At 47.3% G+C, this 21535-nt stretch overlaps 1 protein-coding gene across 2 annotated transcripts in view; it reads left to right on the plus strand.

Moving 5' to 3' along the window:
- The first annotated feature begins 6709 nt into the window (after positions 1–6709).
- Positions 6710–21535, plus strand: part of PDLIM1 (PDZ and LIM domain 1) — a 38310-nt gene continuing 23484 nt past the window's right edge. For both annotated transcript variants that reach the window (XM_082223261.1, XM_082223260.1), the window contains exons 1-2: positions 6710–6839; positions 17161–17312. In XM_082223261.1, the coding sequence (XP_082079387.1) occupies positions 6741–6839; positions 17161–17312 (251 nt within the window). In that variant the 5' untranslated portion in view covers positions 6710–6740. The remainder of the gene's footprint in view (positions 6840–17160; positions 17313–21535) is intronic.

A 21535-nucleotide genomic window follows, 5' to 3' on the forward strand; every position in this document is an offset into this window, starting at 1 on the left:
AGGCTTCTATTCCCCTGTGTGTAACAATGTACAGTGGTACCTCGGGTTAAGTACTTAATTCATTCTGGAGGTCCGTTCTTAACCTGAAACTGTTCTTAACCTGAAGACCACTTTAGCTAATGGGGCCTCCTGCTGTCGCCGCGCTGCCAGAGCCCAATTTCTGTTCTTATCCTGAAGCAAAGTTCTTAACCTGAAGCACTATTTCTGGGTTAGCGGAATGTGTAACCTGAAGCGTATGTAACCCGAGGTATCACTGTATAAGGGGCTCCAGGATTATTTGCCCTTCCCTTGAATATGAATGCTGGTGAAGGCTTTCTGACCTGGAATAACAGAATTGTAGAGTTGAAAGGGACGCCTAGAGTCATCTAGCCCAACCCTTGCAACCCCGTTATTTGACATGCATGATTCAGGATGGCACAGCAAGTACCACCACTTCCGTGGATGGAACCATAATTCCCCCCCCTCTCCCCATCCCTCATATTTACAGTCCACCATTTCCCCCTAAAAATTCATTGTTCCCTTCCTCCTCATTTAATCCTCACAAGCCTGTGAGGTAAGTTAGGCCAACAAGGTGAGCTTCATGGTCAAGTGAGCATTTGAACCCTGGTCTCCCAGGTCTTAGTCCGACACCCTAACCACTACACCACCCTGGCTCTTCCTGCAAGACTTTGAAATGGATCCCATTCCGGCTTCCCCTCCAGCCATGCCCTAAGATTGCCAGGCCCCACCCCATCCTATTGCCTGTCAAAAGAGCTTTCCCTGCAACCAGTATTAACCTAGGATCCAATGCCTTTTTGATTTCTGGTGACAGCCTGCCACCTACTGGTGATTCCTCTTCTTTGCCCAAGAAAAGCGAGGCGTAGATCGCTTGTTACTACACTGGTACCTCAAACCTCTCCATTCTGAAGGAAATCAGCCCTGGGTGCTCACTGGAAGGACAGATCCTGAAGCTGAGGCTCCAATACTTTGGCCACCTCATGAGAAGAGAAGACTCCCTGGAAAAGACCCTGATGCTGGGAAAGATGGAGGGCACACGGAGAAGGGGACAACAGAGGACAAGATGGTTGGACAATGTTCTCGAAGCTACCAGCCTGAGTTTGACCAAGCTGTGGGAGGCAGTGGAAGACAGGAATGCCTGGCGTGCTCTGGTCCATGGGGTCACGAAGAGTCGGACACGACTAAACGACTAAACAACAACAACAACCTCAGGTTAAGAACTTAATTCATACTGAAGGTCCGTTGTTAACCTGAAACTGTTCTTAACCTGAGGTATCACTTTAGCTAATGGGGCCTTGCACTGCCGACGCCACACGATTTCTGGTCTCATCCTGAAGTAAAGTTCTTAACCCAAGGTACTATTTCTGGGTTAGCGGAGTCTGTAACCTGATGTGTCTGTAACCCGAGGTACCACTGTACTGTATGTTGATCTCAACTGCAGTGAGGCCCTTTGTCCTTACCTCTCCAGCTGGAAGAGTAGTATGATGTTTATGTCTCACTCCGGTCTTAAGTTGAGAGTCCTGAGGAAGTGCGTTTAGGGGAGGAGGTGGCCTGCCCCCCCCACCTTTTTAGGGATTTATAGGTCATAACTAAGGGACGCAGGTGGCGCTGTGGGTTAAACCACAGCCTAGGGTGTGCCAATCAGAAGGCTGGCAGTTCGAATCCCCGCGACAGGTGAGCTCCCGTTGCTCGGTCCCTGCTCCTGCCAACCTAGCAGTTCGAAAGGACATCAAAGTGCGAGTAGATAAATAGGTACCACTCTGGCAGGAAGATAAACGGTGTTTCCGTGCACTGCTCTGGTTCTCCAGAAGCAGCTTAGTCATACTGGCCACATGACCTGGAAGCTGTACGCCGGCTCCCTCGGCCAATAAAGCGAGATGAGCGCCGCAACCCCAGAGTCGGCCACGATTGGACCTAATGGTCAGGGATCCCTTTACCTTTACTTAGGTCATAACTAGCACCTTGAATTGTTTCAAATGCTCCCTATAACAACGGAGGTCCCAAATATCTGAAAGACCACCTCCCTCCCCACTGTGCTGGTCCCGGGGGTAAGGTACCGTGAGTGTAGCAGAGTCCACACGAAGAGGGGCGAGGTCCGATGCAGAGAGCCGGGCGGGGAACAGGAACGCTGGAACAGAAGGCTGAGCAGGTAACAGGAACGCCGGATGGTCGGGAACAGGAGGCCGAGCAGGGAACAGGAGTACTGGATAGTCAGGAACAGGAAGCCGAGCAGGGATCAAGAACACAGGAAGGTCCGTAGCCAACAACGACGTTGCTCCCGCAACCTGGGGCCGGCCTGACTGGGCTTTTATCCTCTTCCAAGGTCAGGGGCGGTCCCGACCCCCAGGAGCCCCGCCTCCTCTGGCCTTAAGGCGAGCACTCCTCCTGGGGGCAACCAGTTCCCTTCGCCTCTCTGCCCTAAGCCTCTGCAGATCAGGAGAGGCCGAAGGGTTACTGGGCCCTGGAGGAGGCTCACCTGTGGCCACTGAGTCATCAAGCCCCTCTGGGGCCAGAAGGGCTTCACCTGGGGCCAGCTCCTGATGCACTGCCACAGGTGCAGGCTCCTCAGCATCTAGGCCTTGCCCCAGTTCAGCCGGCCCTGGAGGCGGGGACTCCTGTGCAGGCTGGGATTCCTCTGTTTCATCCTCCGAATCGGAATCCCAGGCCATCACACCCACAGACCATTTTGGGTGTTAAGATTGGCAGAGGTTCTTGATAGTTCTGCTGCACTCAGGAGTTTGGAGAGACAGAGCCTAGGAGAGGGAGCTCCCTAAATTGTGCACCTACTTCCACACGCAGTTGCATTTGGTTTTACTTGTGAACATGTTTTAAATTTAAGCAGGACAGCCTGGAGATTGAGTTGGCAAGATCTGAAAATGAAAGGGACAGGTTTGGATTACAGTGGTACCTTGGTTCTCGAATTTAATCCATTCTGGGAGTCCGTTCAACTCCCAAAACGGTTAGAAAACCAAGGCGTGGTTTCTGATTGGCTACAGGAGCTTCTTGCACTCAATCGGAAGCCATGGAAGCCAAATTGGACGTTCAGCTTCCAAAAAACGTTTGTAAACCAGAAAACTCACTTCTGGGTTTGCGGCGTTTGGGAGCTGATTTGTTCGGGAACCAAGCCGTTTGACAACCAGGGTACTGCTTTTTTTAAAATAAAATTTTTATTGGTTTTTCACAGTTTTTATAAACACAAACAATACAAAATACGAACAAACAAACACACAAACAAACATGTATGATTTCATATCCCTTTTTCTTAAACCTTACTTCGCCGACTTCCCCATACCTCCCCTTTCTGCATCCCAATTTCCAAAATTATTTCAGCAAATCCTAACACTTGGTTTTATCAAATTTTCCCTTGTTTTTTTCTTTTACTTAACCTTTTACAGCTGTAATCCCCTTTTTTCTATACCCTCAACATTTTAGCACTCATTAATTTTACAATGTTTCTTAAGATAAGCTTTAAATTTCTTCCAATCTTCTTCCGCCGTCTCTTTCCCCTGATCACGGATTCTGCCAGTCATTTCAGCCAGTCCCATGTAGTCTATCACCTTCATCTGCCATTCTTCCAGAGTGGGTAGATCTTGTGTCTTCCAATACTTTGCAATCAATATTATTGCTGCTGTGGTGGCGTACATAAAAAAAGTTCTATCTTTCTTTGACACCAATTGGCCGACAATGCCCAAGAGAAAGGCCTCTGGTTTCTTAGGGAAGGTACATTTAAGTACCTTTTTCATTTCATTATATATCATTTCCCAGAAAGCCTTAATCTTCGGGCACGTCCACCAAAGGTGATAAAAAGTACCTTCAGTTTCTTTACATTTCCAACCAGGGTACTGCTTTTTGGCACTGTTTGGTTTTTACAGCAGGACCTCTACAGAGCAGGGTAGCTTGAATGTCTCGCCATAACTTCTACTCTGTAATCACCAGAGTAGATAAGCTGCCCAAATACTACTTGCTGAAAGGGTCCACTTACCCTGCTTTGCCTGAAACTTCTGTAGGCCATGGACCTCTCTGTGTGGCGATTGCAAAAGTCAAAATAAGATAACGGCCTGCCGAAATTGAGGTGTGAATCTGTCAGGAATCTGTATCGAGGGTGTATTCCATTTATGTGAACGCCAAGGAGGCACTTGGTTTGTCTGCAGAACAAACCTCTCACAAATGTTCAGGTAGGTAGCCGTGTTGGTCTGACGCAGTAGAAACATATAAAAATAATAATAAAAATTGCCAGTAGCACCTTATGAGACCAACTAAGTTTGTTCTTGGTATGAGATTCTGTGTGCATGCACACTTCTTCAGATACACTGAAGCAGAAGTCACCAGACCTTTTTGAAAAGGTTCAATTTCCCCTCCAAATTTTTTTATTGGTTTTCACAATATTATAAACAAACAAACACACACACAAGACAAACAAACATAAACATAAATCATAGCCTTATTGAAAATTACAGTTATTAACTTTGTTAAGCGACTTCCTCGCTTCCCCTTGGTTGAATTTCATTGCATGTCCTTTTAACGGTTTTCCAAATCCCAATTTTTATGAAATTTAACTTAAACATTAACATCCTTAAATCTTCACCTGATAGAATTAAACATATTAATTCATCACTTAACATAAATAAAGTCCTAAGCCCATTAAGTACAGTGGTGCCCCGCAAGATGAATGCCTCACAAGACGAAAAACTCGCTAGACGAAAGGGTTTTGCGGTTTTTGAGCTGCTTCGCAAGACGAATTTCCCTATGGGCTTGCTTCGCAAGACGAAAACGTCTTGCGTTTTTTGCAAGTTTGTTTCCTTTTTCTTAACACCGTTAATACAGTTGCGACTTGACTTCGAGGAGCAACTCATAGAACGCGGTGTGGTAGTCTTTTTTGAGGTTTTTGGTGATTTTTGAAGCTTTTCCAAAACTTTTCCGACACCGTGCTTCGCAAGACGGAAAATTCGCTAGACGAAAAAACTCATGGAACGAATTAATTTCGTCTTGCGAGGCACCACTGTATCTGCAAGCTATTTCCAGTTAGTTTAACTTAACAAATTCAACTAAATAATCATTAAATTTATTCCATTCTTCGATATTCCTCCTCCTTCTGTTCGCGGACTCTTCCGGTTAGGTTGGCTAGCTCCGAAAAATCTATCATCTTCATCTGCCATTCTTCTATTGTTGGTAATTTTTGAAAAAGTTTAAACCTAAAGTTTTAGACCTAAAAGGTCCAAACCTTTTTGAAACCTTTTAGGTCTGGTTAGTGATTTCTGTTTTTTTATATATATATTTCCCTCACAAATATGTACAACTTAGGTTTACTTCACAGTAGTGGGTCCAATTTAATGAGCTCTGGGACAATGGAGTGTGCCTTCCGGGGTGAAGCCAAACCACTGGAGATTACAGCGCGGACTGTGGCTGCAGAGAACTACTACCTTCTAGCTGATTGACTGTATGGGACTGGCGTAAATGACTGCCAGAATCCGTGACCAGGGAGAAGAGTCGGCAGAGGAAGATTGGAAAAAATTTAAGGACTATTTACAAAAATATTGTAAAATTAAGGAATGTTGAATGATGTTGGATTGAAATTAAGCGGTTTTTAGCTGTAATGGTAAAAGGAATTTGATAAAATGGTTTTCTTTTATTCAAAGTTATAATAATCTAAGATGTTGGAGAGAAAATAAGGGGTTTTCTTCTTTTTCTTTTTAAGCTGTAATGCTTTGAGATAAGGATTTGCTGTCTAAATAATTTGAACTGGATATACAAGAAGGGGAGGTAGGAGGAGGTCGGGGAAAGATGTTATGAGAAAATAAGCTGTGAAATTTATGTGGTTTTGCTTTTTATGTTTGCTTTTTTCTTTTTGTTTGTAAAAATTGGAAACTCTAATAATTTTTTTTTTTTTTAAAGAGAACTACTACCTTCTGTGTTGTTTTTGCTTCATTAGCAGCGCGGAAGTGACTTCTCCAGGGCACTGTGTATGGAGGTCTGGACTGCTCAGACCACAAGACTTCCTTCTTGGCCTGAGGTGGTCCAAAGGAAAGCAGACAATGGCGTAGCCAGGATTTATTTTAGGAGGGCAGGCTTGGGGGGCGCACAACTGAGTTATCTGTGATGCAATTGGTCAGTTAAGAATTTCTACTTATTTATTTGATTTGGGGTGGGGGCAGCTGTCCCGCTGGCTACGCCCATGAAAGCAGAACAATACCGTTTGGCACCAGCTGGGCTGCAGGCGTTGCAGTCACTTCCCTCTGCTGCACGTGTCCCTCATGAGCTGATGAACATGCTCAGAAGCACCCTTGTGCCGCAACCCCAAGATTGCTAGTGCCAAAATTCCCAGCTCCCAGCACCCCGTTTGGCTGCGCGGCCACAGGCTGTCTCCAACACTGCTCGCGCGTAATTGCGCGCAATTGCTTCCACGTGCGTTCCTGGAACCAACCGCCCGCATCCAAACGATCCGGGTGCGGGGAAAAGTTGCTTGCCGGCTGGAAAGGGCGCGGCTTTCGGATCGGACTCCTTTGTTCCTTTGGCGAGGTGGCATCAGGTAAGGTGACGCCGGGCACGCGCAAAAAAGAACCCTTGTCTGCGCTCCTCCCCGCGGCGCGTCCCGGGGCGGAGTCAGTCAGTCCAGGCCGGGCAGGGAGTAGCTCCTTCCCCGCTCGGCGCCTGCTCAGGGCCCGCCCGAGTCTCCGCCCCGGGGTGGGGCGGAGCAGCCTAGCCCCGCCGCGCCGGCTGGATCGCGCAGCCTGCGGCGAAGCACCATGAGCAAGACCCACCGCATAGTCCTCCAGGGGCCGGCGCCCTGGGGTTTCCGCCTGGTGGGGGGCAAGGACTTCGAGCAGCCGCTCACCATCTCCAGGGTAAGCAGGGAGCCCCGAAACTTCCGGGAGAAACCTAGATTGGGATTGGAGCGGGAGGAAGAGAGCGCCTCTGAACATGTGCAGAACGCCCTGCGTCGCCAACTGCAACTCCCGCGCCTCGAGCCGGATCCTTTGGGTCCCCTCGCTTTTTAGGGAAGGACGTTCCAGTTCTGAGACGGGCTTGAATCTGAGCTCTTCTGAATCTTCAGCAGGGGTCTCTCGGGTTGGGGGACCCAAGGAGAGAAATCCGGGATCGGGGCCGGGATCCGCCGGCCAAGGGGCGCTGGGAAGCCGGCCGGCAGCAGCCCTTCCCCGGCCCTTTCTCCTTGGCAGCTGGTGCTCACAGGCGCGCGGTGGTGCCCGTGAGTCTGGAGGTGTCGATTAGCTACCCGTTGATAAAATCGCGAGGAATGCTCCCATCTCCTTGGAATTTCCTGGGATTTTGTCTAATCCCCTTTCAAATCCATTGCAGATATCGGGCTGATGATCCGAGGCGTGTTAGCACTTGGAAGGGTGAAAGCAAATGCCAAAAGTAAAAGCTAGGAGGTGATGGGCTTTGCGTCCACATGGGTGGTTTAAAAAACCCCAACATCCTGTATTTTCCCAAATTTTTGCAGCCTGCATGTTACAGATCACAATGGTATTTGAAATAATCTGACAGTTTTCTGCCCTTAAATGGGGACTGAACTTTTTGTTGCTGCGGTGACTGCTTCCTTCAGCTTCGACGGAGTGCTGTTTCTACTTGCCTGATAGATTGCCAAAGTTGGAGGAAGGAGGAAAGCTCTGAGAGGTGCCGCACCTACTTGAGACCTGGGGAGTGGCTGGTGCTGCAGTAACAGCTGCTTGGTTGTGCCCAGGTGGGGGCTAATCTCTGTCCCTAGGGTTGAAAGAACCACACACCCCCCACACACAAGGTATCAACTAGCACTGTTGACAAAGTATTTGTCATTGTCTGAATATTCCTGCCTTCACATTTTCGTTAGGGTAATGACCAGGAATCGTACCGAATGCACTCGCTGTAAATACTTCATCCATCCTTCTAGTAGGAAAAATGTATATTTCTGACTGTTCTTAGCACCCCCTCTGCCACCTTTATTGACTGATAATAAAAGCAATTAGCTTTTTCAAAAACTCCAATCCCTTGGTACTCACAGATTTAGGGTGGCCTAAGCTAATGAATTCTAGCATTTAATTTTTTGCATTACAGTCATACTCCAGGAAGACCCACTGGAATTGGTGGATTTAAGTTACTTAATTCCATTGATTTCATTATTCTGCTCTGAGTATGATGTAACACTGGATATCACCTTCTGAAAATGATTTTTTTTGGGGGGGGGGGAAATTACAGTTAAGACACGTCCTGTGACACCTTAAAGAAATTTACAATGATGTATTGTGCCAGAAGTGTCCATGGAGTGACTTGCAAAAGTTTATGCTGCAGCGAATCTCCTAATTTTCTCTGGTTTCTCCCCAGCCCACATTGAATGTAGTTGCCTCATAATGCCTTCAACTGAGCAATGCTTTTGGCACTGTGGGTTAAACCACAGAGCCTAGGACTTGCTGATTAGAAGGTTGGCGGTTCGAATCTCCGTAACAGGGTGAGCTCCCATTGCTCGGTCCCAGATCCTGCCAACCTAACATCAAAGTGCAAGTACATAAATAGGTACCACTCCGGAGGGAAGGTAAACAGCGTTTCCGTGCGCTGCTCTGGTTCGCCAGAAGCGGCTTAGTCATGCTGGCCACATGACCCAGAAGCTGTCTGTGGACAAACACTGGCTCCCTCGGCCTACAGTGCGAGATGAGCGCCGCAACCCCAGAGTCGGTCATGACTGGACCTAATGGTCAGGGGTCCCTTTACCTTTTTAACCCAAGGAGATACATCAGACAGGGGCGTCTTATCCATAGGGGTGCAGGGCGCCAAGGCCTGGAGGGTGCCAGGGAAGAGGCAGAGGCTGGATGCGGCGCCTCCTGGCATCAGCTCGCTGCCCTTGCCCGCCTCCACCATGCTGCGCCGAAGCAGCGCCGCACTCGGAGCCTCTGCCTGCCGCGGCCACAGCGGCACAAAGCGTCCAGTCTCTGCCTCTTGCCCGCCAAAGGAGCCGCCCTCCAGCTGCTGGCCACCTCCTCCAGCCCCGCCGACAGCGGCGCCCTCCCTAAAAAACTGGGAAATGGCAGGGGGGCACCGGATGGAGCTTTGCACCACGGCGCCAGATATCCTTAAGACAGCTCTGACATCAGACATTGGGAAGCTTATTCGCAGAAAACAGTGCCTGCTTTTAGGAATATATCACCATGATTCCGAGTGAGCAGCAGTGCTGTGAGATCTTCCACCAGTTTAAAAGCAGGGTTATTTAAGACTCAGGAAGGGTGAATAGGAGCTCACCTTTCCCTTCTTTCTCTTTCCCAGCCTCAAATAGCCAGAGGCGAAAAGGTTAGTTTCTGCTGCTGGAATTCCAGGCTGCTAGTAGGTTATGGAGCTCTGGGTATGATGTTCAAATAAGGCGATGGGCCCCTGATTCAGATCTTGTGCTCAGGAGCAGCCCAGCTCTCTGTCAAAGTCCTTTCAGCAAAACAGGGGTTTTGATTACGGAAAACAAATCCATATTTTTTTGTTAAGCGCCTAACCACATACTTTCCAAAATGGGATCTGCCGTGGAGTAATTTGCAGGCTCCCTCTAGCAGATTGGTTTCGAAACCATTTTTTCTTAGCAAAGGGAACAATGAAAAAAGGGTGAACATTTTGCTTAGGGAGTTGCTTTTTGTGCATGTGACACAGTCTACCAATTTCTCTCTGCTAAGATAGAACCCTTATGCTGTTTTTTGTGTCTGCTCCCCAGAAATCTACAGGGTTTGTTTTTGTTTTTTAATTGAGAACCCGCACAAACAAGGCTTCTTGTGTTCTGCGTATGTTTTCATAAAATAGGTGGATTATTATGGTGGGTCGCCACACAAAACTTTCCAAATGGGTAGCTGAATGAGTACACAGTTTTTGCCTGGTAAATCTTGGTGCATAGTCCAATTCAGTTGTAATTTGGCTCTGTTTCCTGTCTGAAGAATGGGAATAAAGGTAAAGGTATCCTCTGACCATTAGGTCCAGTCGCGGACGACTCTGGGGTTGCGGCGCTCATCTCACTTTATTGGCCAAGGGAGCCGGCGTACAGCTTCCGGGTCATGTGGCCAGCATGACTAAGCCGCTTCTGGTGAACCAGAGCAGCACACGGAAACGCCATTTACCTTCCCGCTGGAGTGGTACCTATTTATCTACTTGCACTTTGAGGTGCTTTCGAACTGCTAGGTGGGCAGGAGCTGGGACTGAACAACGGGAGCTCACTCCGTTGTGGGGATTCGAACCGCCGACCTTCCAATCAGCAAGCCCTAGGCTCAGTAGTTTAGACCACAGTGCCACCCGCTGCTATTCTTCCTAGGTGAAAAAAAATCAAATGACATTGTGGCACAGGAAGGGATGGGGAACCTCCAGCCCATGGGCCAAACTTGGCCCGTGAAGCCTTTTTTTGGAAGCCACAACCACCCTTATACCTGACATCATACCTGACATCAGGTGTGTGGCAGTTAAGGGCAGGACTTCAAAGGAGTGATCAGGAGCTTAAAGTAAGCTGACATTTGTTTCTTTGCTGGGCTCAAAATGCACACCTTTCTCCTGCTCATGTAGGGCAGCCCCCTTGCTACATCAATTGAGGCTCTAATAATATTAACAACAATTTATTATTTATACCCCACCCATCTGGCTGGGTTTCCCCAGCCACTCTGGGCGGCTCCCAACAGAATATTAAAAACACGATAAAACATCAAACATTAAAAACTTCCCTAAACAGGGCTGCCTTCAGATGTCTTCTCAAAGTCAGATACTGTAGTTATTTCCTTGACATCTGATGGGAGGGCATTCCACAGGGCGGGTGCCGCCACCGAGAAGGCCCTCTGCCTGGTTCCCTGTAACCTCACTTTTTGCAGGGAGGGAACCGCCAAAAGGCCCTCGGAGCTGGACCTCATTGTCCGGGCTGAACGATGGGGGTTGGAGACGCTCCTTCACTGCCTTCCTCCATTGCTTCCTGTTCCCCTTTCCTTTTCCTAAATCAAAAATATAATAAAACCCTTATATGGAAGAAAGGGAAAGGAGTCGCAGGTGGTTCAGAATTCCGCTGGACACAGAAGAGCTTCTTTAGGGCATCTTAAGCTCAAGTGATGCACGCCTTCTTGATGGTAATCATAGCTTAAAACCCTGTGAGCCTGGCAGGGAATTATGGGTGAGACAACCTCCCTCTTCCTCAAACCCATGTCTCTGAATTGGGTTAACAGAAGAGCAAGGAATATTTATTTAAAAGAATATCCATTTTGCCCAAGAATAAATATGAATGCCGTCCGTACAAAAGTAAGAGACGCAAAAGCGACAGAGATGCTGAGCTACTTCCTCTAAAATTAACATTGCCCAATGTTTCTTCAGTCGTCATCTTTGGCGATCACTCGTATCCGAGTAAGATTGTCTTCCATGAACACGGTCTTAACAGTGAGTCCATAAGTGATTGTGGAGGCCAATTCTGGATCCACATGCCCTTCCACAGTGGGGACTTAGCTTTCCAGGTGGGAGTTGATCATGGTGAGGGTTTGCCAAGCGTGCCTTCTTCTTCGCACGTTTCTCCCTTGCGTCCTGAGTTTGAGCATCTTAAAATCCATGACACCTTTGGTAAGGGCTGTTCTCCAGCTGGAGCTCTCACAGGCCAGTGTTTCCCGGTTGTCAGTGCTTATACTATATTTTTTTAGACTTGCCTCGAGACAGTCTTTAAACCTCTTTTGTTGATCACCAGCATCACATTTTCCATTTTTAAGTTCAAAATAGAGTACAGTGGTACCTCGGGTTAAGAACTTAATTCGTTCCGGAGGTCTGTTCCTAACCTGAAACTGTTCTTAACCTGAAGCACCACTTTAGCTAATGGGGCCTCCTGCTGCTGCTGCTGCGCCGCCGGAGCACAATTTCTGTTCTCATCCTGAAGCAAAGTTCTTAACCCGAGGTAATATTTCTGGGATAGCAGAGTCTGTAACCTGAAGCGTATGTAACCTGAAGCATATGTAACCCGAGGTACCACTGTAGTTGCTTTGGAAGACGATCATCAGGCATCCGCATGACATGACCGGTCCAACAAAGTTGATGTTGAAGAATCGTTGCAAGCAGCTGTGTAATAAGAGGCACGATTGGTGAAACTCGCGTAATTGTAGAACTGTAGGTTGGGAAGTGACCGAAAGCCCATCTGTTTCAACCCCCCTGCCCCCAGGGTCATAGGAAGGGGGGCGGTGAAGGTGGACCTCCCCAGGCGCCCTCACTGAGGGGGGGGTGACATTTGGCTCGCCACCCACCTGTGACTCCCAAGCCTACCTCGAGCCATCGGGTCGGGTTAAGGGGGGGAGCTGAGGCTCTTTGCCAGCGACATTCTTCCCTTCCCCTTTGACAGCTGGGGGAGGCTTGGGAGTCACGGGCGGTCAAATGTCCGCCATGGGCGGCTTGCTCCGCTCCCGTGAGTGGCTCTCTCTGTCCCAGGCTGCAGGGTGTGTGCGCCGCTCCAGGCACCCAAGAGGCGATCTGGCAGCTGCCAGGGCACCCTCTGCGCCATGCCCCCCTCGGGAGCGCAGGGATATGTCTTGCCGCTGCCTGCCCCACCTTCCTCAGAAGGACTGCCCCACTCATGGATGGTTTTTTAAGCCACCCTGATTTTGTTATCACTTGAATGTGTAATATTTATTGTTTCCGAGCACAATTCAAAGTGTTGGTACTGACCTTTAAAGCCCTAAATGGCCTCTGTCCAGTACAGTGGTACCTCGGGTTAAGTACTTAATTTGTTCCGGAGGTCCGTACTTAACCTGAAACTGTTCTTAACCTGAAGCACCACTTTAGCTAATGGGGCTTCCTGCTGCCGCCGCGCTGCCGGAGCCCGATTTCCGTTCTCATCCTGAAGCAAAGTTTTTAACCTGAAGCACTATTTCTGGGTTAGCGGAGTCTGTAACCTGAAGCATATGTAACCCGAGGTACCATTGTATATCTGGAGGAGCGTCTCCACCCCCATCGTTCTACCCCGACGAGGGCCTTCTGGCGGTTCCCTCCCTGCGAGAAGCCAAGTTACAGGGAACCAGGCAGAGGGCCTTCTCGGTGGTGGCGCCCTCCCTGTGGAACGCCCTCCCACCAGATGTCAAAGAGAACAACAACTACCAGACTTTTGGAAGACATCTGAAGGCAGCCCTGTTTAGGGAAGCTTTTAATGTTTGATGCATTACTGTATTTTAATATTTTTTTGGAAGCCGCCCGGAGTGGCTGGGGAAGCCTGGCCGGATGGTCAGGGTATAAATAATAAATTATTATTATTTCAGCCCAGCTAATTCCAGACCATAGGGAGTTGTTTCTTTCTAGGCATTTAAATCAGGCATAGGCAAACTCGGCCCTCCCCTCCAGATGTTTTGAGACTACAGTTCTCATCATCCTTGACCTGTTAGCTAGGGATGATGGGAGTTGTAGTCCCAAAACACCTGGAGGCTGAGTCTGGGGGTGCCTGATTTAAATGGATACAGTATGCAAACCAGTAATGGCTATTTTTGACCTCTAGCAAACCCTGAAGATGGTAACTGGCTCTATAGAGCAAGTTAGCTGCTTCTATAGCAAATACCCCAAGAGCTCTTTGCCCAGGGTGTTCTCCTGTGTGCTGGGATGGCAGGACACTTTTATTTCATTTATTTATTGTTCAGGAGAAAAAAGCCATGCTTGCAGACAGCTCTACTACAGCATTTTAAAAGAGCTGGAGGTTAGAATCAGGAAAGCTATTTTCACATGGAGAGTTACTGGAACGGTTTCCAGCCTGCCACAGGAAACAGTGGGTGCGGCTTGTTAAATAATGGGGAGATGATTTCGTCAAATACTATTCCAGCTTCTGGCACTGACTGCTATTATTGTTTAATTTAGATGTAAAAACAAAATAGTCCTGCAACCTTATCTTGTGCTTGTTATAGTTCAGTATACAATACTTGGGGGATAAGACCAGTTTTCACTCTCATTATTCTGTATGCTGGTGCTAACAGTCCTTTTAACCTCATTATAAGGGATTTTTGAAGGTATCGTTCATCTGAATTTTAAATTACAGTCGTACCTTGGTTCTCAAACAGAATGTGTTCTGGGAGTCCGTCCAACTCCTGGAACTGTTCCAAAACCAAGGTGTGGCTTCCGATTGGCTGCAGGAGTGTCCTGCAGCCAACTAGAAGCCACGCCGGACATTTAGCTTCCGAAAAGCGTTCAAAAACTGGAACACTCACTTCCAGGTTTCGATCGTTTGGGAGCAGATTTATTCAGGAGCCCAAGGCATTTGAGATCTAAGGCACGACTGTACAGTGGTACCTCAGGTTAAGTACTTAATTCGTTCCGGAGGTCCGTTCTTAACCTGAAACTGTTCTTAACCTGAAGGTCCACGTTAGCTAATGGGGCCTCCTGCTGCCGCCGCGCCGCTGGAGCGCGATTTCTGTTCTCATCCTGAAGCAAAGTTCTTAACCTGAAGCACTATTTCTGGGTTAGCGGAGTCTGTAACCTGAAGCGTATGTAACCTGCGGTACGACTGTATTTATTATGGTATGCTTGTTTTGGGGAAATCAGTGACCAGTCTAGCTGCCGCGTTCTGGATTAGTTGTAGTTTCCGGGTCACCTTCAAAGGTAGCCCCACGTAGAGCACATTGCAGTAGTCCAAGCCTAAGATAACCAGAGCATGCACCACTCTGGTGAGACAGTCCGCAGGCAGATAGGGTCTCAGCCTGCGTACCAGGTGGGGCTGGTAAACAGCTGCCCTGGACACAGATTTGACCTGTGCCTCCATGGAGAGCTGTGAGTCCAAAATGACTCCCAGGCTGCGCACCTGGTCCTTCAGGGGCACAGTTACCCCCTTCAGGACCAGGGAATCCTCCACACCTGCTCGCCTCCTGTCCCCCCAAAACAGTACTTCTGTCTTGTCAGGATTCAACCTCAATCTGTTAGCCGCCATCCCTTCTCCGACCGACAATCCGACAATCTCATCTCCACTAGTTCAGGAATCTTTCAGTTGCACATGGAGTCAACAAGAGAAAATGATGGCCAGGCAATTAAAGAAGGGATCAGATGTTATTTTGGTAAAAGGGGGAGGTGAATTAATTCTACTTCTGGTGGGTCATCTCTGTGTAACACTGCATAATAAGGGATCTGCGAAGAACCATTTAAAGCCAGCATCTGAGGATAACAGTCTATGCCATCCAGTCACAGTGCTTTGCAGGGTGAATAAAAATAAATGGTTTTTTTAAAAAGTTGTGTTTTTTTTTATTAAAAAAATGGATTTTATTTTATTTAAACCAGATTTTTAAAATAAGATGCTTTTGGAGGAAATATCTTTCTAAAGATAATTTTCTATTTAAGTTACATTATAGTCCAAAGGCTATTCATCAGGAAATAAGGATTTGTTTTAAGTTTTTCATGTGTGCTGAAACTCAGTCTAAGTTAAAAAAACAAAAACACAAAAGTTTAACCGCATCAGTTAACAAACATGGATACATATGCTATAATGTTATTGCTTTAGTTAAATAAATTGTTCAAATTGTTATTAAGGAAATGATTATTTTCTCCTTCCAATAAAGTACAGCAGAAAAGTTATCCAAATATAAACAGTTCACTTGTTAAACATCACAATAATTTCATAATCATCGGTCTATGTACTATTTCTAATAGTATAACCAAATCAGTAATTTTTGGTAGAACTGTGAAAACTACTCTGAAAATTTTTTATTCCAAAAATGAAACCTTCCACTGGTTGTAAATATTAAGATTATACCAGCAAGAATAAGTCTTTCTGTAAAAAAAGATTTAAATCAATATGATTTAAATCAAATCACCCTACTCCCCATAAAGCACATCTCATCTTCACCAGTTCAGGAACCTTTCAAGTGCACATGGAGACAACTAGAGAAAACGTTGGCCAGACAATTAAAGAAGTCATCAGGTGTTATTTCGGTAAAAGAAGAAGGTGAATTAAGTCTAGTGGGTCATCTCTATGGAACACTGCTTTGGGGTATTAATGGATCTGCATCTGAGGATGACAGTTTATGCCACCCAATGACGTTGCTTTGAATGAAATAATGGGCATCTTGTCAGTGATAACAATAAATCTGGATCTCATGTTGGAAACTGTTGGAGTGTGGCAAAGTTTTATGGCTCCTAGAACCCCTCTGGGACGTGGGTGGCGCTGTGGGTTAAACCACAGAGCCTAGGACTTGCAGATCAGAAGGTCGGCGGTTCAAATCCCTGCGACGGAGTGAGCTCCCGTTGCTCAGTCCTTGCTCCTGCCAACCTAGCAGTTTGAAAGCACCTTAAAGTTCAAGTAGATAAATAGGGACCGCTCCGGCGAGAAGGTAAGCGGCGTTTCCGTGCGCTGCTCTGGTTCGCCAGAAGCGGCTTAGTCATGCTGGCCACATGACCCAGAAGCTGTTCACCGGCTCCCTCGGCCAGTAAAGCGAGATGAGCGCCGCAACCCCAGAGTTGGTCACGACTGGACCTAATGGTCAGGGGTCCCTTTACCTTTACTTTTAGAACCCCTCTGGTTTCAGCAGACACAGCTCAGAAACGTGAACCCCCTTCACACTACATTTAAATACTACTTTTCTTTTTAAGTTTCTACCCTCGTGAAAAGTACTGAAGGCCAAGATGGCCAGAATTCACAGGAGCCAGAAACACTCAGCATTTCTGTGCCATGTTTTGTGTTCTAAATGTTTGGATCTCTTTTGTTAGGAATGGCAAACTGGTATGCAATAGTTCAGAGATGGCTCATTGCGAATGAATGTGCTTTTCTTAACCGCGGACTCCCACTCATTCTATCATTCCATTGTGAAAGCCAAAGCTAGGGGAAACTAAAAAGCGAGCTGGTTGATTGATGGGTTTTCGTTTTTCCTTTAGTCCAGTTTTATGTTGCTGTTTGTTTTCCCCCACTGGTGAGTGTTTGTTAATATGCATAAAGTCACCGTTTTTGTAGAATGGTGTGTGAAACAAGACAGTATCTCATTGATCCTTTACAATAACCCCATAAGGTAGACCAGTAAAATTAGCACTGTACTACAGAGGCCTAAAGTGATTCATTTACAGTTTTTATCTTTGTGCCTTTCAATAAAATATCCAAAGGCATTCTGCTAGTTTCTTTGTAGCCAACTCCCGGTTCCTGTTGTGAAACAAGCCAGGACCAGTATGCAAAGAACAGCCTGGGGCCTTGAGTTTTGCTTTGGTGACAATTTCTGTTTATCTTTTTTCTTCTTCTTCTTCTTGCAGGTAACCCCTGGCAGCAAAGCTGCAGCTGCCAATTTATGCATTGGAGATGTTATCATGTCCATTGATGGGGAAGATACAGAAAGCATGACTCACCTAGAAGCACAGAACAAAATCAAGGGCTGCATAGACGAAATAATTCTGACCGTGGGCAGGTAAAGTAGCATTTGGATTGGAGGAATGAAATCTGCCTGGTTCAAGTATCCAATGAGCACATATCACAGCTATGGTTGGTTTACTGTAGGAGGGAAAATATGAATCCCTGTGACCCAGGGCTAAACTCACTCTCCAGCAGGAAAGAGCTCCCAGTAGCAGAGTTTAAACTCACAAAGGTGTTAGGAATGTAAGATGTTAGACCCTTTTATCCCATTTAGTTGCATACAGCACTCCTCTCTTTCTGCCCCTCTTGCAATGAGCAAAGCACACACTGTTAAGTAAGTTTAAAATGCTTTCCTTACAAAACATTCCAAAGGTCAGATTCATGCATTTATCTAAGCAGCGGCAAGGAGAGCACAGGTAGAAAATACAGCAAGATAGCTTCAAACACATGCTCTAAGCTTGGAGTTTGCTTAGGCATGTCTTCCTTTGGTCAGTTACATGGCGCGGAGAGAGTGAGAACAGGAAGAGAAGACTTCACTTCATCTCTCATCAGAGAAGAGAGATCATGGCCAAGCTGAGTCTAGGAAACTAGCTCTTTTGTTTTAACCCTTTCATGCACTAACTAGCACTCGCACATAGTTCTGTTTGACTGCAATTTCCCACATTTACGAGCTTCAGCTATTCCCTGACAATGATAGCCTGGACACAATAATTCATGCTTCGATTATCTCCTGTTGGATTACTGTGATGTGCTCTACGTAGGGCTGTTTTTGAGCATGACGCAACATTGCAGTGCATGTGGAATGAAGCTGTTTGGCTGGACAGCCAGTTGCAGCCACATTTTACTGGTTCTTAAATAATTTTACTGGCTGCCAGTACATTTCTGGTCTGAATGCAAGGGTTCGCTGATGATTTACAAAGCCCTGGAAGACTCAAATACCTAAATACTTTCCCTGTAAAGGCCTCCCAATCTGCTAAGGAAACCCTTTTAAGCACCCTACTACTTGCTACACAATGCTGTGACATGTGAGAGGGCCTTTTCAGTGGTGGCACTCTGGCTATGAAATTTGAAACCCTCTGAAATTTGGCTAATGCCTACTCTGGTCTCCTGTTGGAATGGGATGTTTTATTATGGTTTCAGGATGTGCTGATAGGAGGCGTTCCATCTGCCTGCCTATTTTATTGCTATGCCTCATATTCTAATAGAGATTTCATTATTCCCTGCCACAGATTCTTTGCATAGAGGGTGATCTAGAACGCTTTGAACAAATAAAGTACATGGCAAGGTGTACATTTCCCCAGCTCTGCTCCTGCTTCCTGCACAACATAGGAAGGTCTGAAAGGGGTCTGTAATCGTGTTTGGCTGAATGTGCTTATACAGTGGCACCTCGGGTTAAGTACTTAATTTTTTTCCGGAGGTCCGTTCTTAACCTGAAACTGTTCTTAACCTGAAGCACCACTTTAGCTAATGGGGCCTCCTGCTGCTGCCGTGCCACCAGAGCACGATTTCTGTTCTCGTCCTGAAGCAAAGTTCTTAACCTAAGGTACTATTTCTAGGTTAGCGGAGTCTGTAACCTGAAGCGTATGTAACCCAAGGTACCACTGCAAAACTCTTTCGGAATTTCTTGTTCGATGCAAGAAGGCTGGGGTTGGTGGGGAGGGAGAGAGTTCATTTCCTCACACCCTTAAAGGTAAAGATAAAGGACCCCTGAATGGTTAAGTCCACTCAAAGGGGACTATGAGGTTGGGGCGCTCATCTTGCTTTCAGGCCGAGGGAGCCGGCGTTTGTCCACAGACAGCTTTCCAGGTCATATGGCCAGCAGGACTAAACTGCTTCTGGGGCAACGGGACACCATGACGTAAGCCAGAGTGCATGGAAACACAGTTTATCTTCCCACTGCAGTGGTACCTATTTATCTACTTGCACTGGCATGCTTTCGAACTGCTAGGTTGGTGGGAGCTGGGACAGAGCGATGGGAGCTCACCCTGTTGTGGGGATTCAAACCGCCGACCTTCCGATCGGCAAGCCCAAGAGGCTCAGTGGTTTAGACCACAGCTCCACTCATGCCATGCACTGCATGCACTACACACTTAGTGCCTGGCTGGGCGAATAAAACCCGCCGGCAGAGAGCCAGCGTGGTGTAGTGGTTAAGAGTGGTGGACTTGTAATCTGGTGAACCGGGTTTGCTTCCTCCACATGCAGCTGCTGGGTGACCTTGGGCTGGTCACACTTCTCTGAAGTCTCTCAGGCCCACTCACCTCACAGAGTGTTTCTTGTGGGGGAGGAAGGGAAAGGAGATTATTAGCCGCTTTGAGACTCCTTATGGGGAGTGAAAGGCGGGATATCAAGTCCAAACTCTTCCTCCTCCTCCGCCATGCCAGCCGAACCCTTGCTGCCGCTGCCACCGGGCAGGTGTGGGGCACAGAAGGTTCACAGGGCCCAGCCAGCCAACGCGAGCCTTGGCGGCCATTCAGCGGCAAGGCCGGGGCCTGGAGGTCCCCAGCGTCAGGGAGGGCAGGGATCCCAAATCATCCGGCCCCCCAGCCCTCCCCATCTTATGCCCCTGGTGTGGGCTGAAATTTGTAATGGACTTTTGTGGTTGCGGCAAAAGCAGCAAGTGTCTGCTGTATCTTCTTATGTCAGGGCTAGGAGTTTCTTAGCAGTTCCTTCTCTCCAGGGGAGAGAGCACTTCCGGTTGGTTCATCATGGACTCTCCTCTTCCTTCCTTCCTTCCAACGCCCCTCTCCTCTTCTCCGGCTTCTGCGCCAGCTCCTGCCTGCTTTTTGGCTATCTATTCCTTTCCTGGTAGGAGATTTATGTGAAGGTTTCATATTCTGCCAGATCAGCTCATAAGAGTTGGGTTCATGGTCCAAGAACGTCTTTCTTCCTCCCCTCCTCTCCTTTTTTTTTTTTTTGGAATGGAGATGAGCAATTATTGTGCAAGATTATGCAACTCTTGAGCTAATATATAACCACGAGTAATCAGAAAAACTATTGTGGGATGGGAGGAACTGCAGATACTTTTTTTTGCGCGAACTCTTTTAATGTCGTTGTAAATAGTTGCACAACGCTTCTCTTGTTCCTGTCTTCCCTCCCAAAGCTTTGGAACAAACACCGTGAATTTCTGTGTCAAAGTTAGTTTTACTGTTGCAGAATCACTTCCAAGAAGTGGAGCAGGCAGCATATCCTCTTCATTCAATCGCCAGCGGCCCAGAAAAGCCGAATTTAAGTCACAAAACTTGTCCAAGAAGTGAAGCAACCAGCCAGACAGCTCTTGAGAGAGAAGTATTTTAATCAGGGACCAAAATGTGCTACATTAACAAAAGCCTGTGACTAAGGGTCTATTGAATTAGCTCAAAGAGGGAGAGCAAAACAAGGAACTCGACTCAAAAAAATAGAGGGAGGTGGATGTACTCCAGGAATGCCACAAATTCTCTTGACTCACTCCAGCCCTGTCATTTTCCTGAGAATTCCCTCGACCCTGAGAAACGTCTGTGTCGTTCAACCTAGTCTGGCACGCTGCGTATGCATGTCTGTCTATATATGGACATTAAAACGGACGGGCTGCTTCTCGAAGGTTTAATTATTATTGATGGCTATTGGCAAAGTGCGTTTGCACTGGAATGTTGTGTATGGGATATTTCAGAGAGCTGGCTTCTTCAGAAGAACGGATGCTAAACTTTAGAGAGTGCCTTTCCCGCAAAATCCAGCCTTTCTCAACCTTGGGTCTCCAGGTGTTGCTAGACTACAACTCCCATCATCCCTGACGGCTAGCCCTTCTCACTAGGGATGATGGGAGTTGTAGTGCAGCAACACCTAGGGACCCAAGGCTGAGAAAGCTTGCCCAGCGATCAAAGCCTTGACATGCTCTCCCCTTCTAAAAACGGTCCATTTTAGAGCTAGTTACCTGTCGAGTCTCCAGCCGGCCTCACTGAGATTTGCTTTTACTGAGCTGTGTTTTCAAGCTATGCCCTCCGCCGTCCTGGACGGGTGAGACAACAGGGTGCCGTATAAAGGCAGACTCTGTATATGTGGGCTCCCTTAACTGCTCAGCTGAGGTAAGGAAATCTAGCAGACGCCACTAGCAGAGGGACTCAGGAGTGGTGGTGGTTTCACCAGCGATATACCGCTGTGTGAAGCTGACATCATGGACTGCTCCTCCTCCTAATCATCATCATCATCATCATCATAATTTGTACCCCACCCATCTGACTGGGTTGCCCCAGCCACTCTAGCTGGCTTCCAACAAATAAAAAAGCATAATGTGGAAGTATAGCA

Source organism: Podarcis vaucheri, assembly GCF_965113315.1.
Source record: "Podarcis vaucheri genome assembly, chromosome: 5".
NCBI classification, from domain to species: Eukaryota; Metazoa; Chordata; class Lepidosauria; order Squamata; family Lacertidae; genus Podarcis; species Podarcis vaucheri.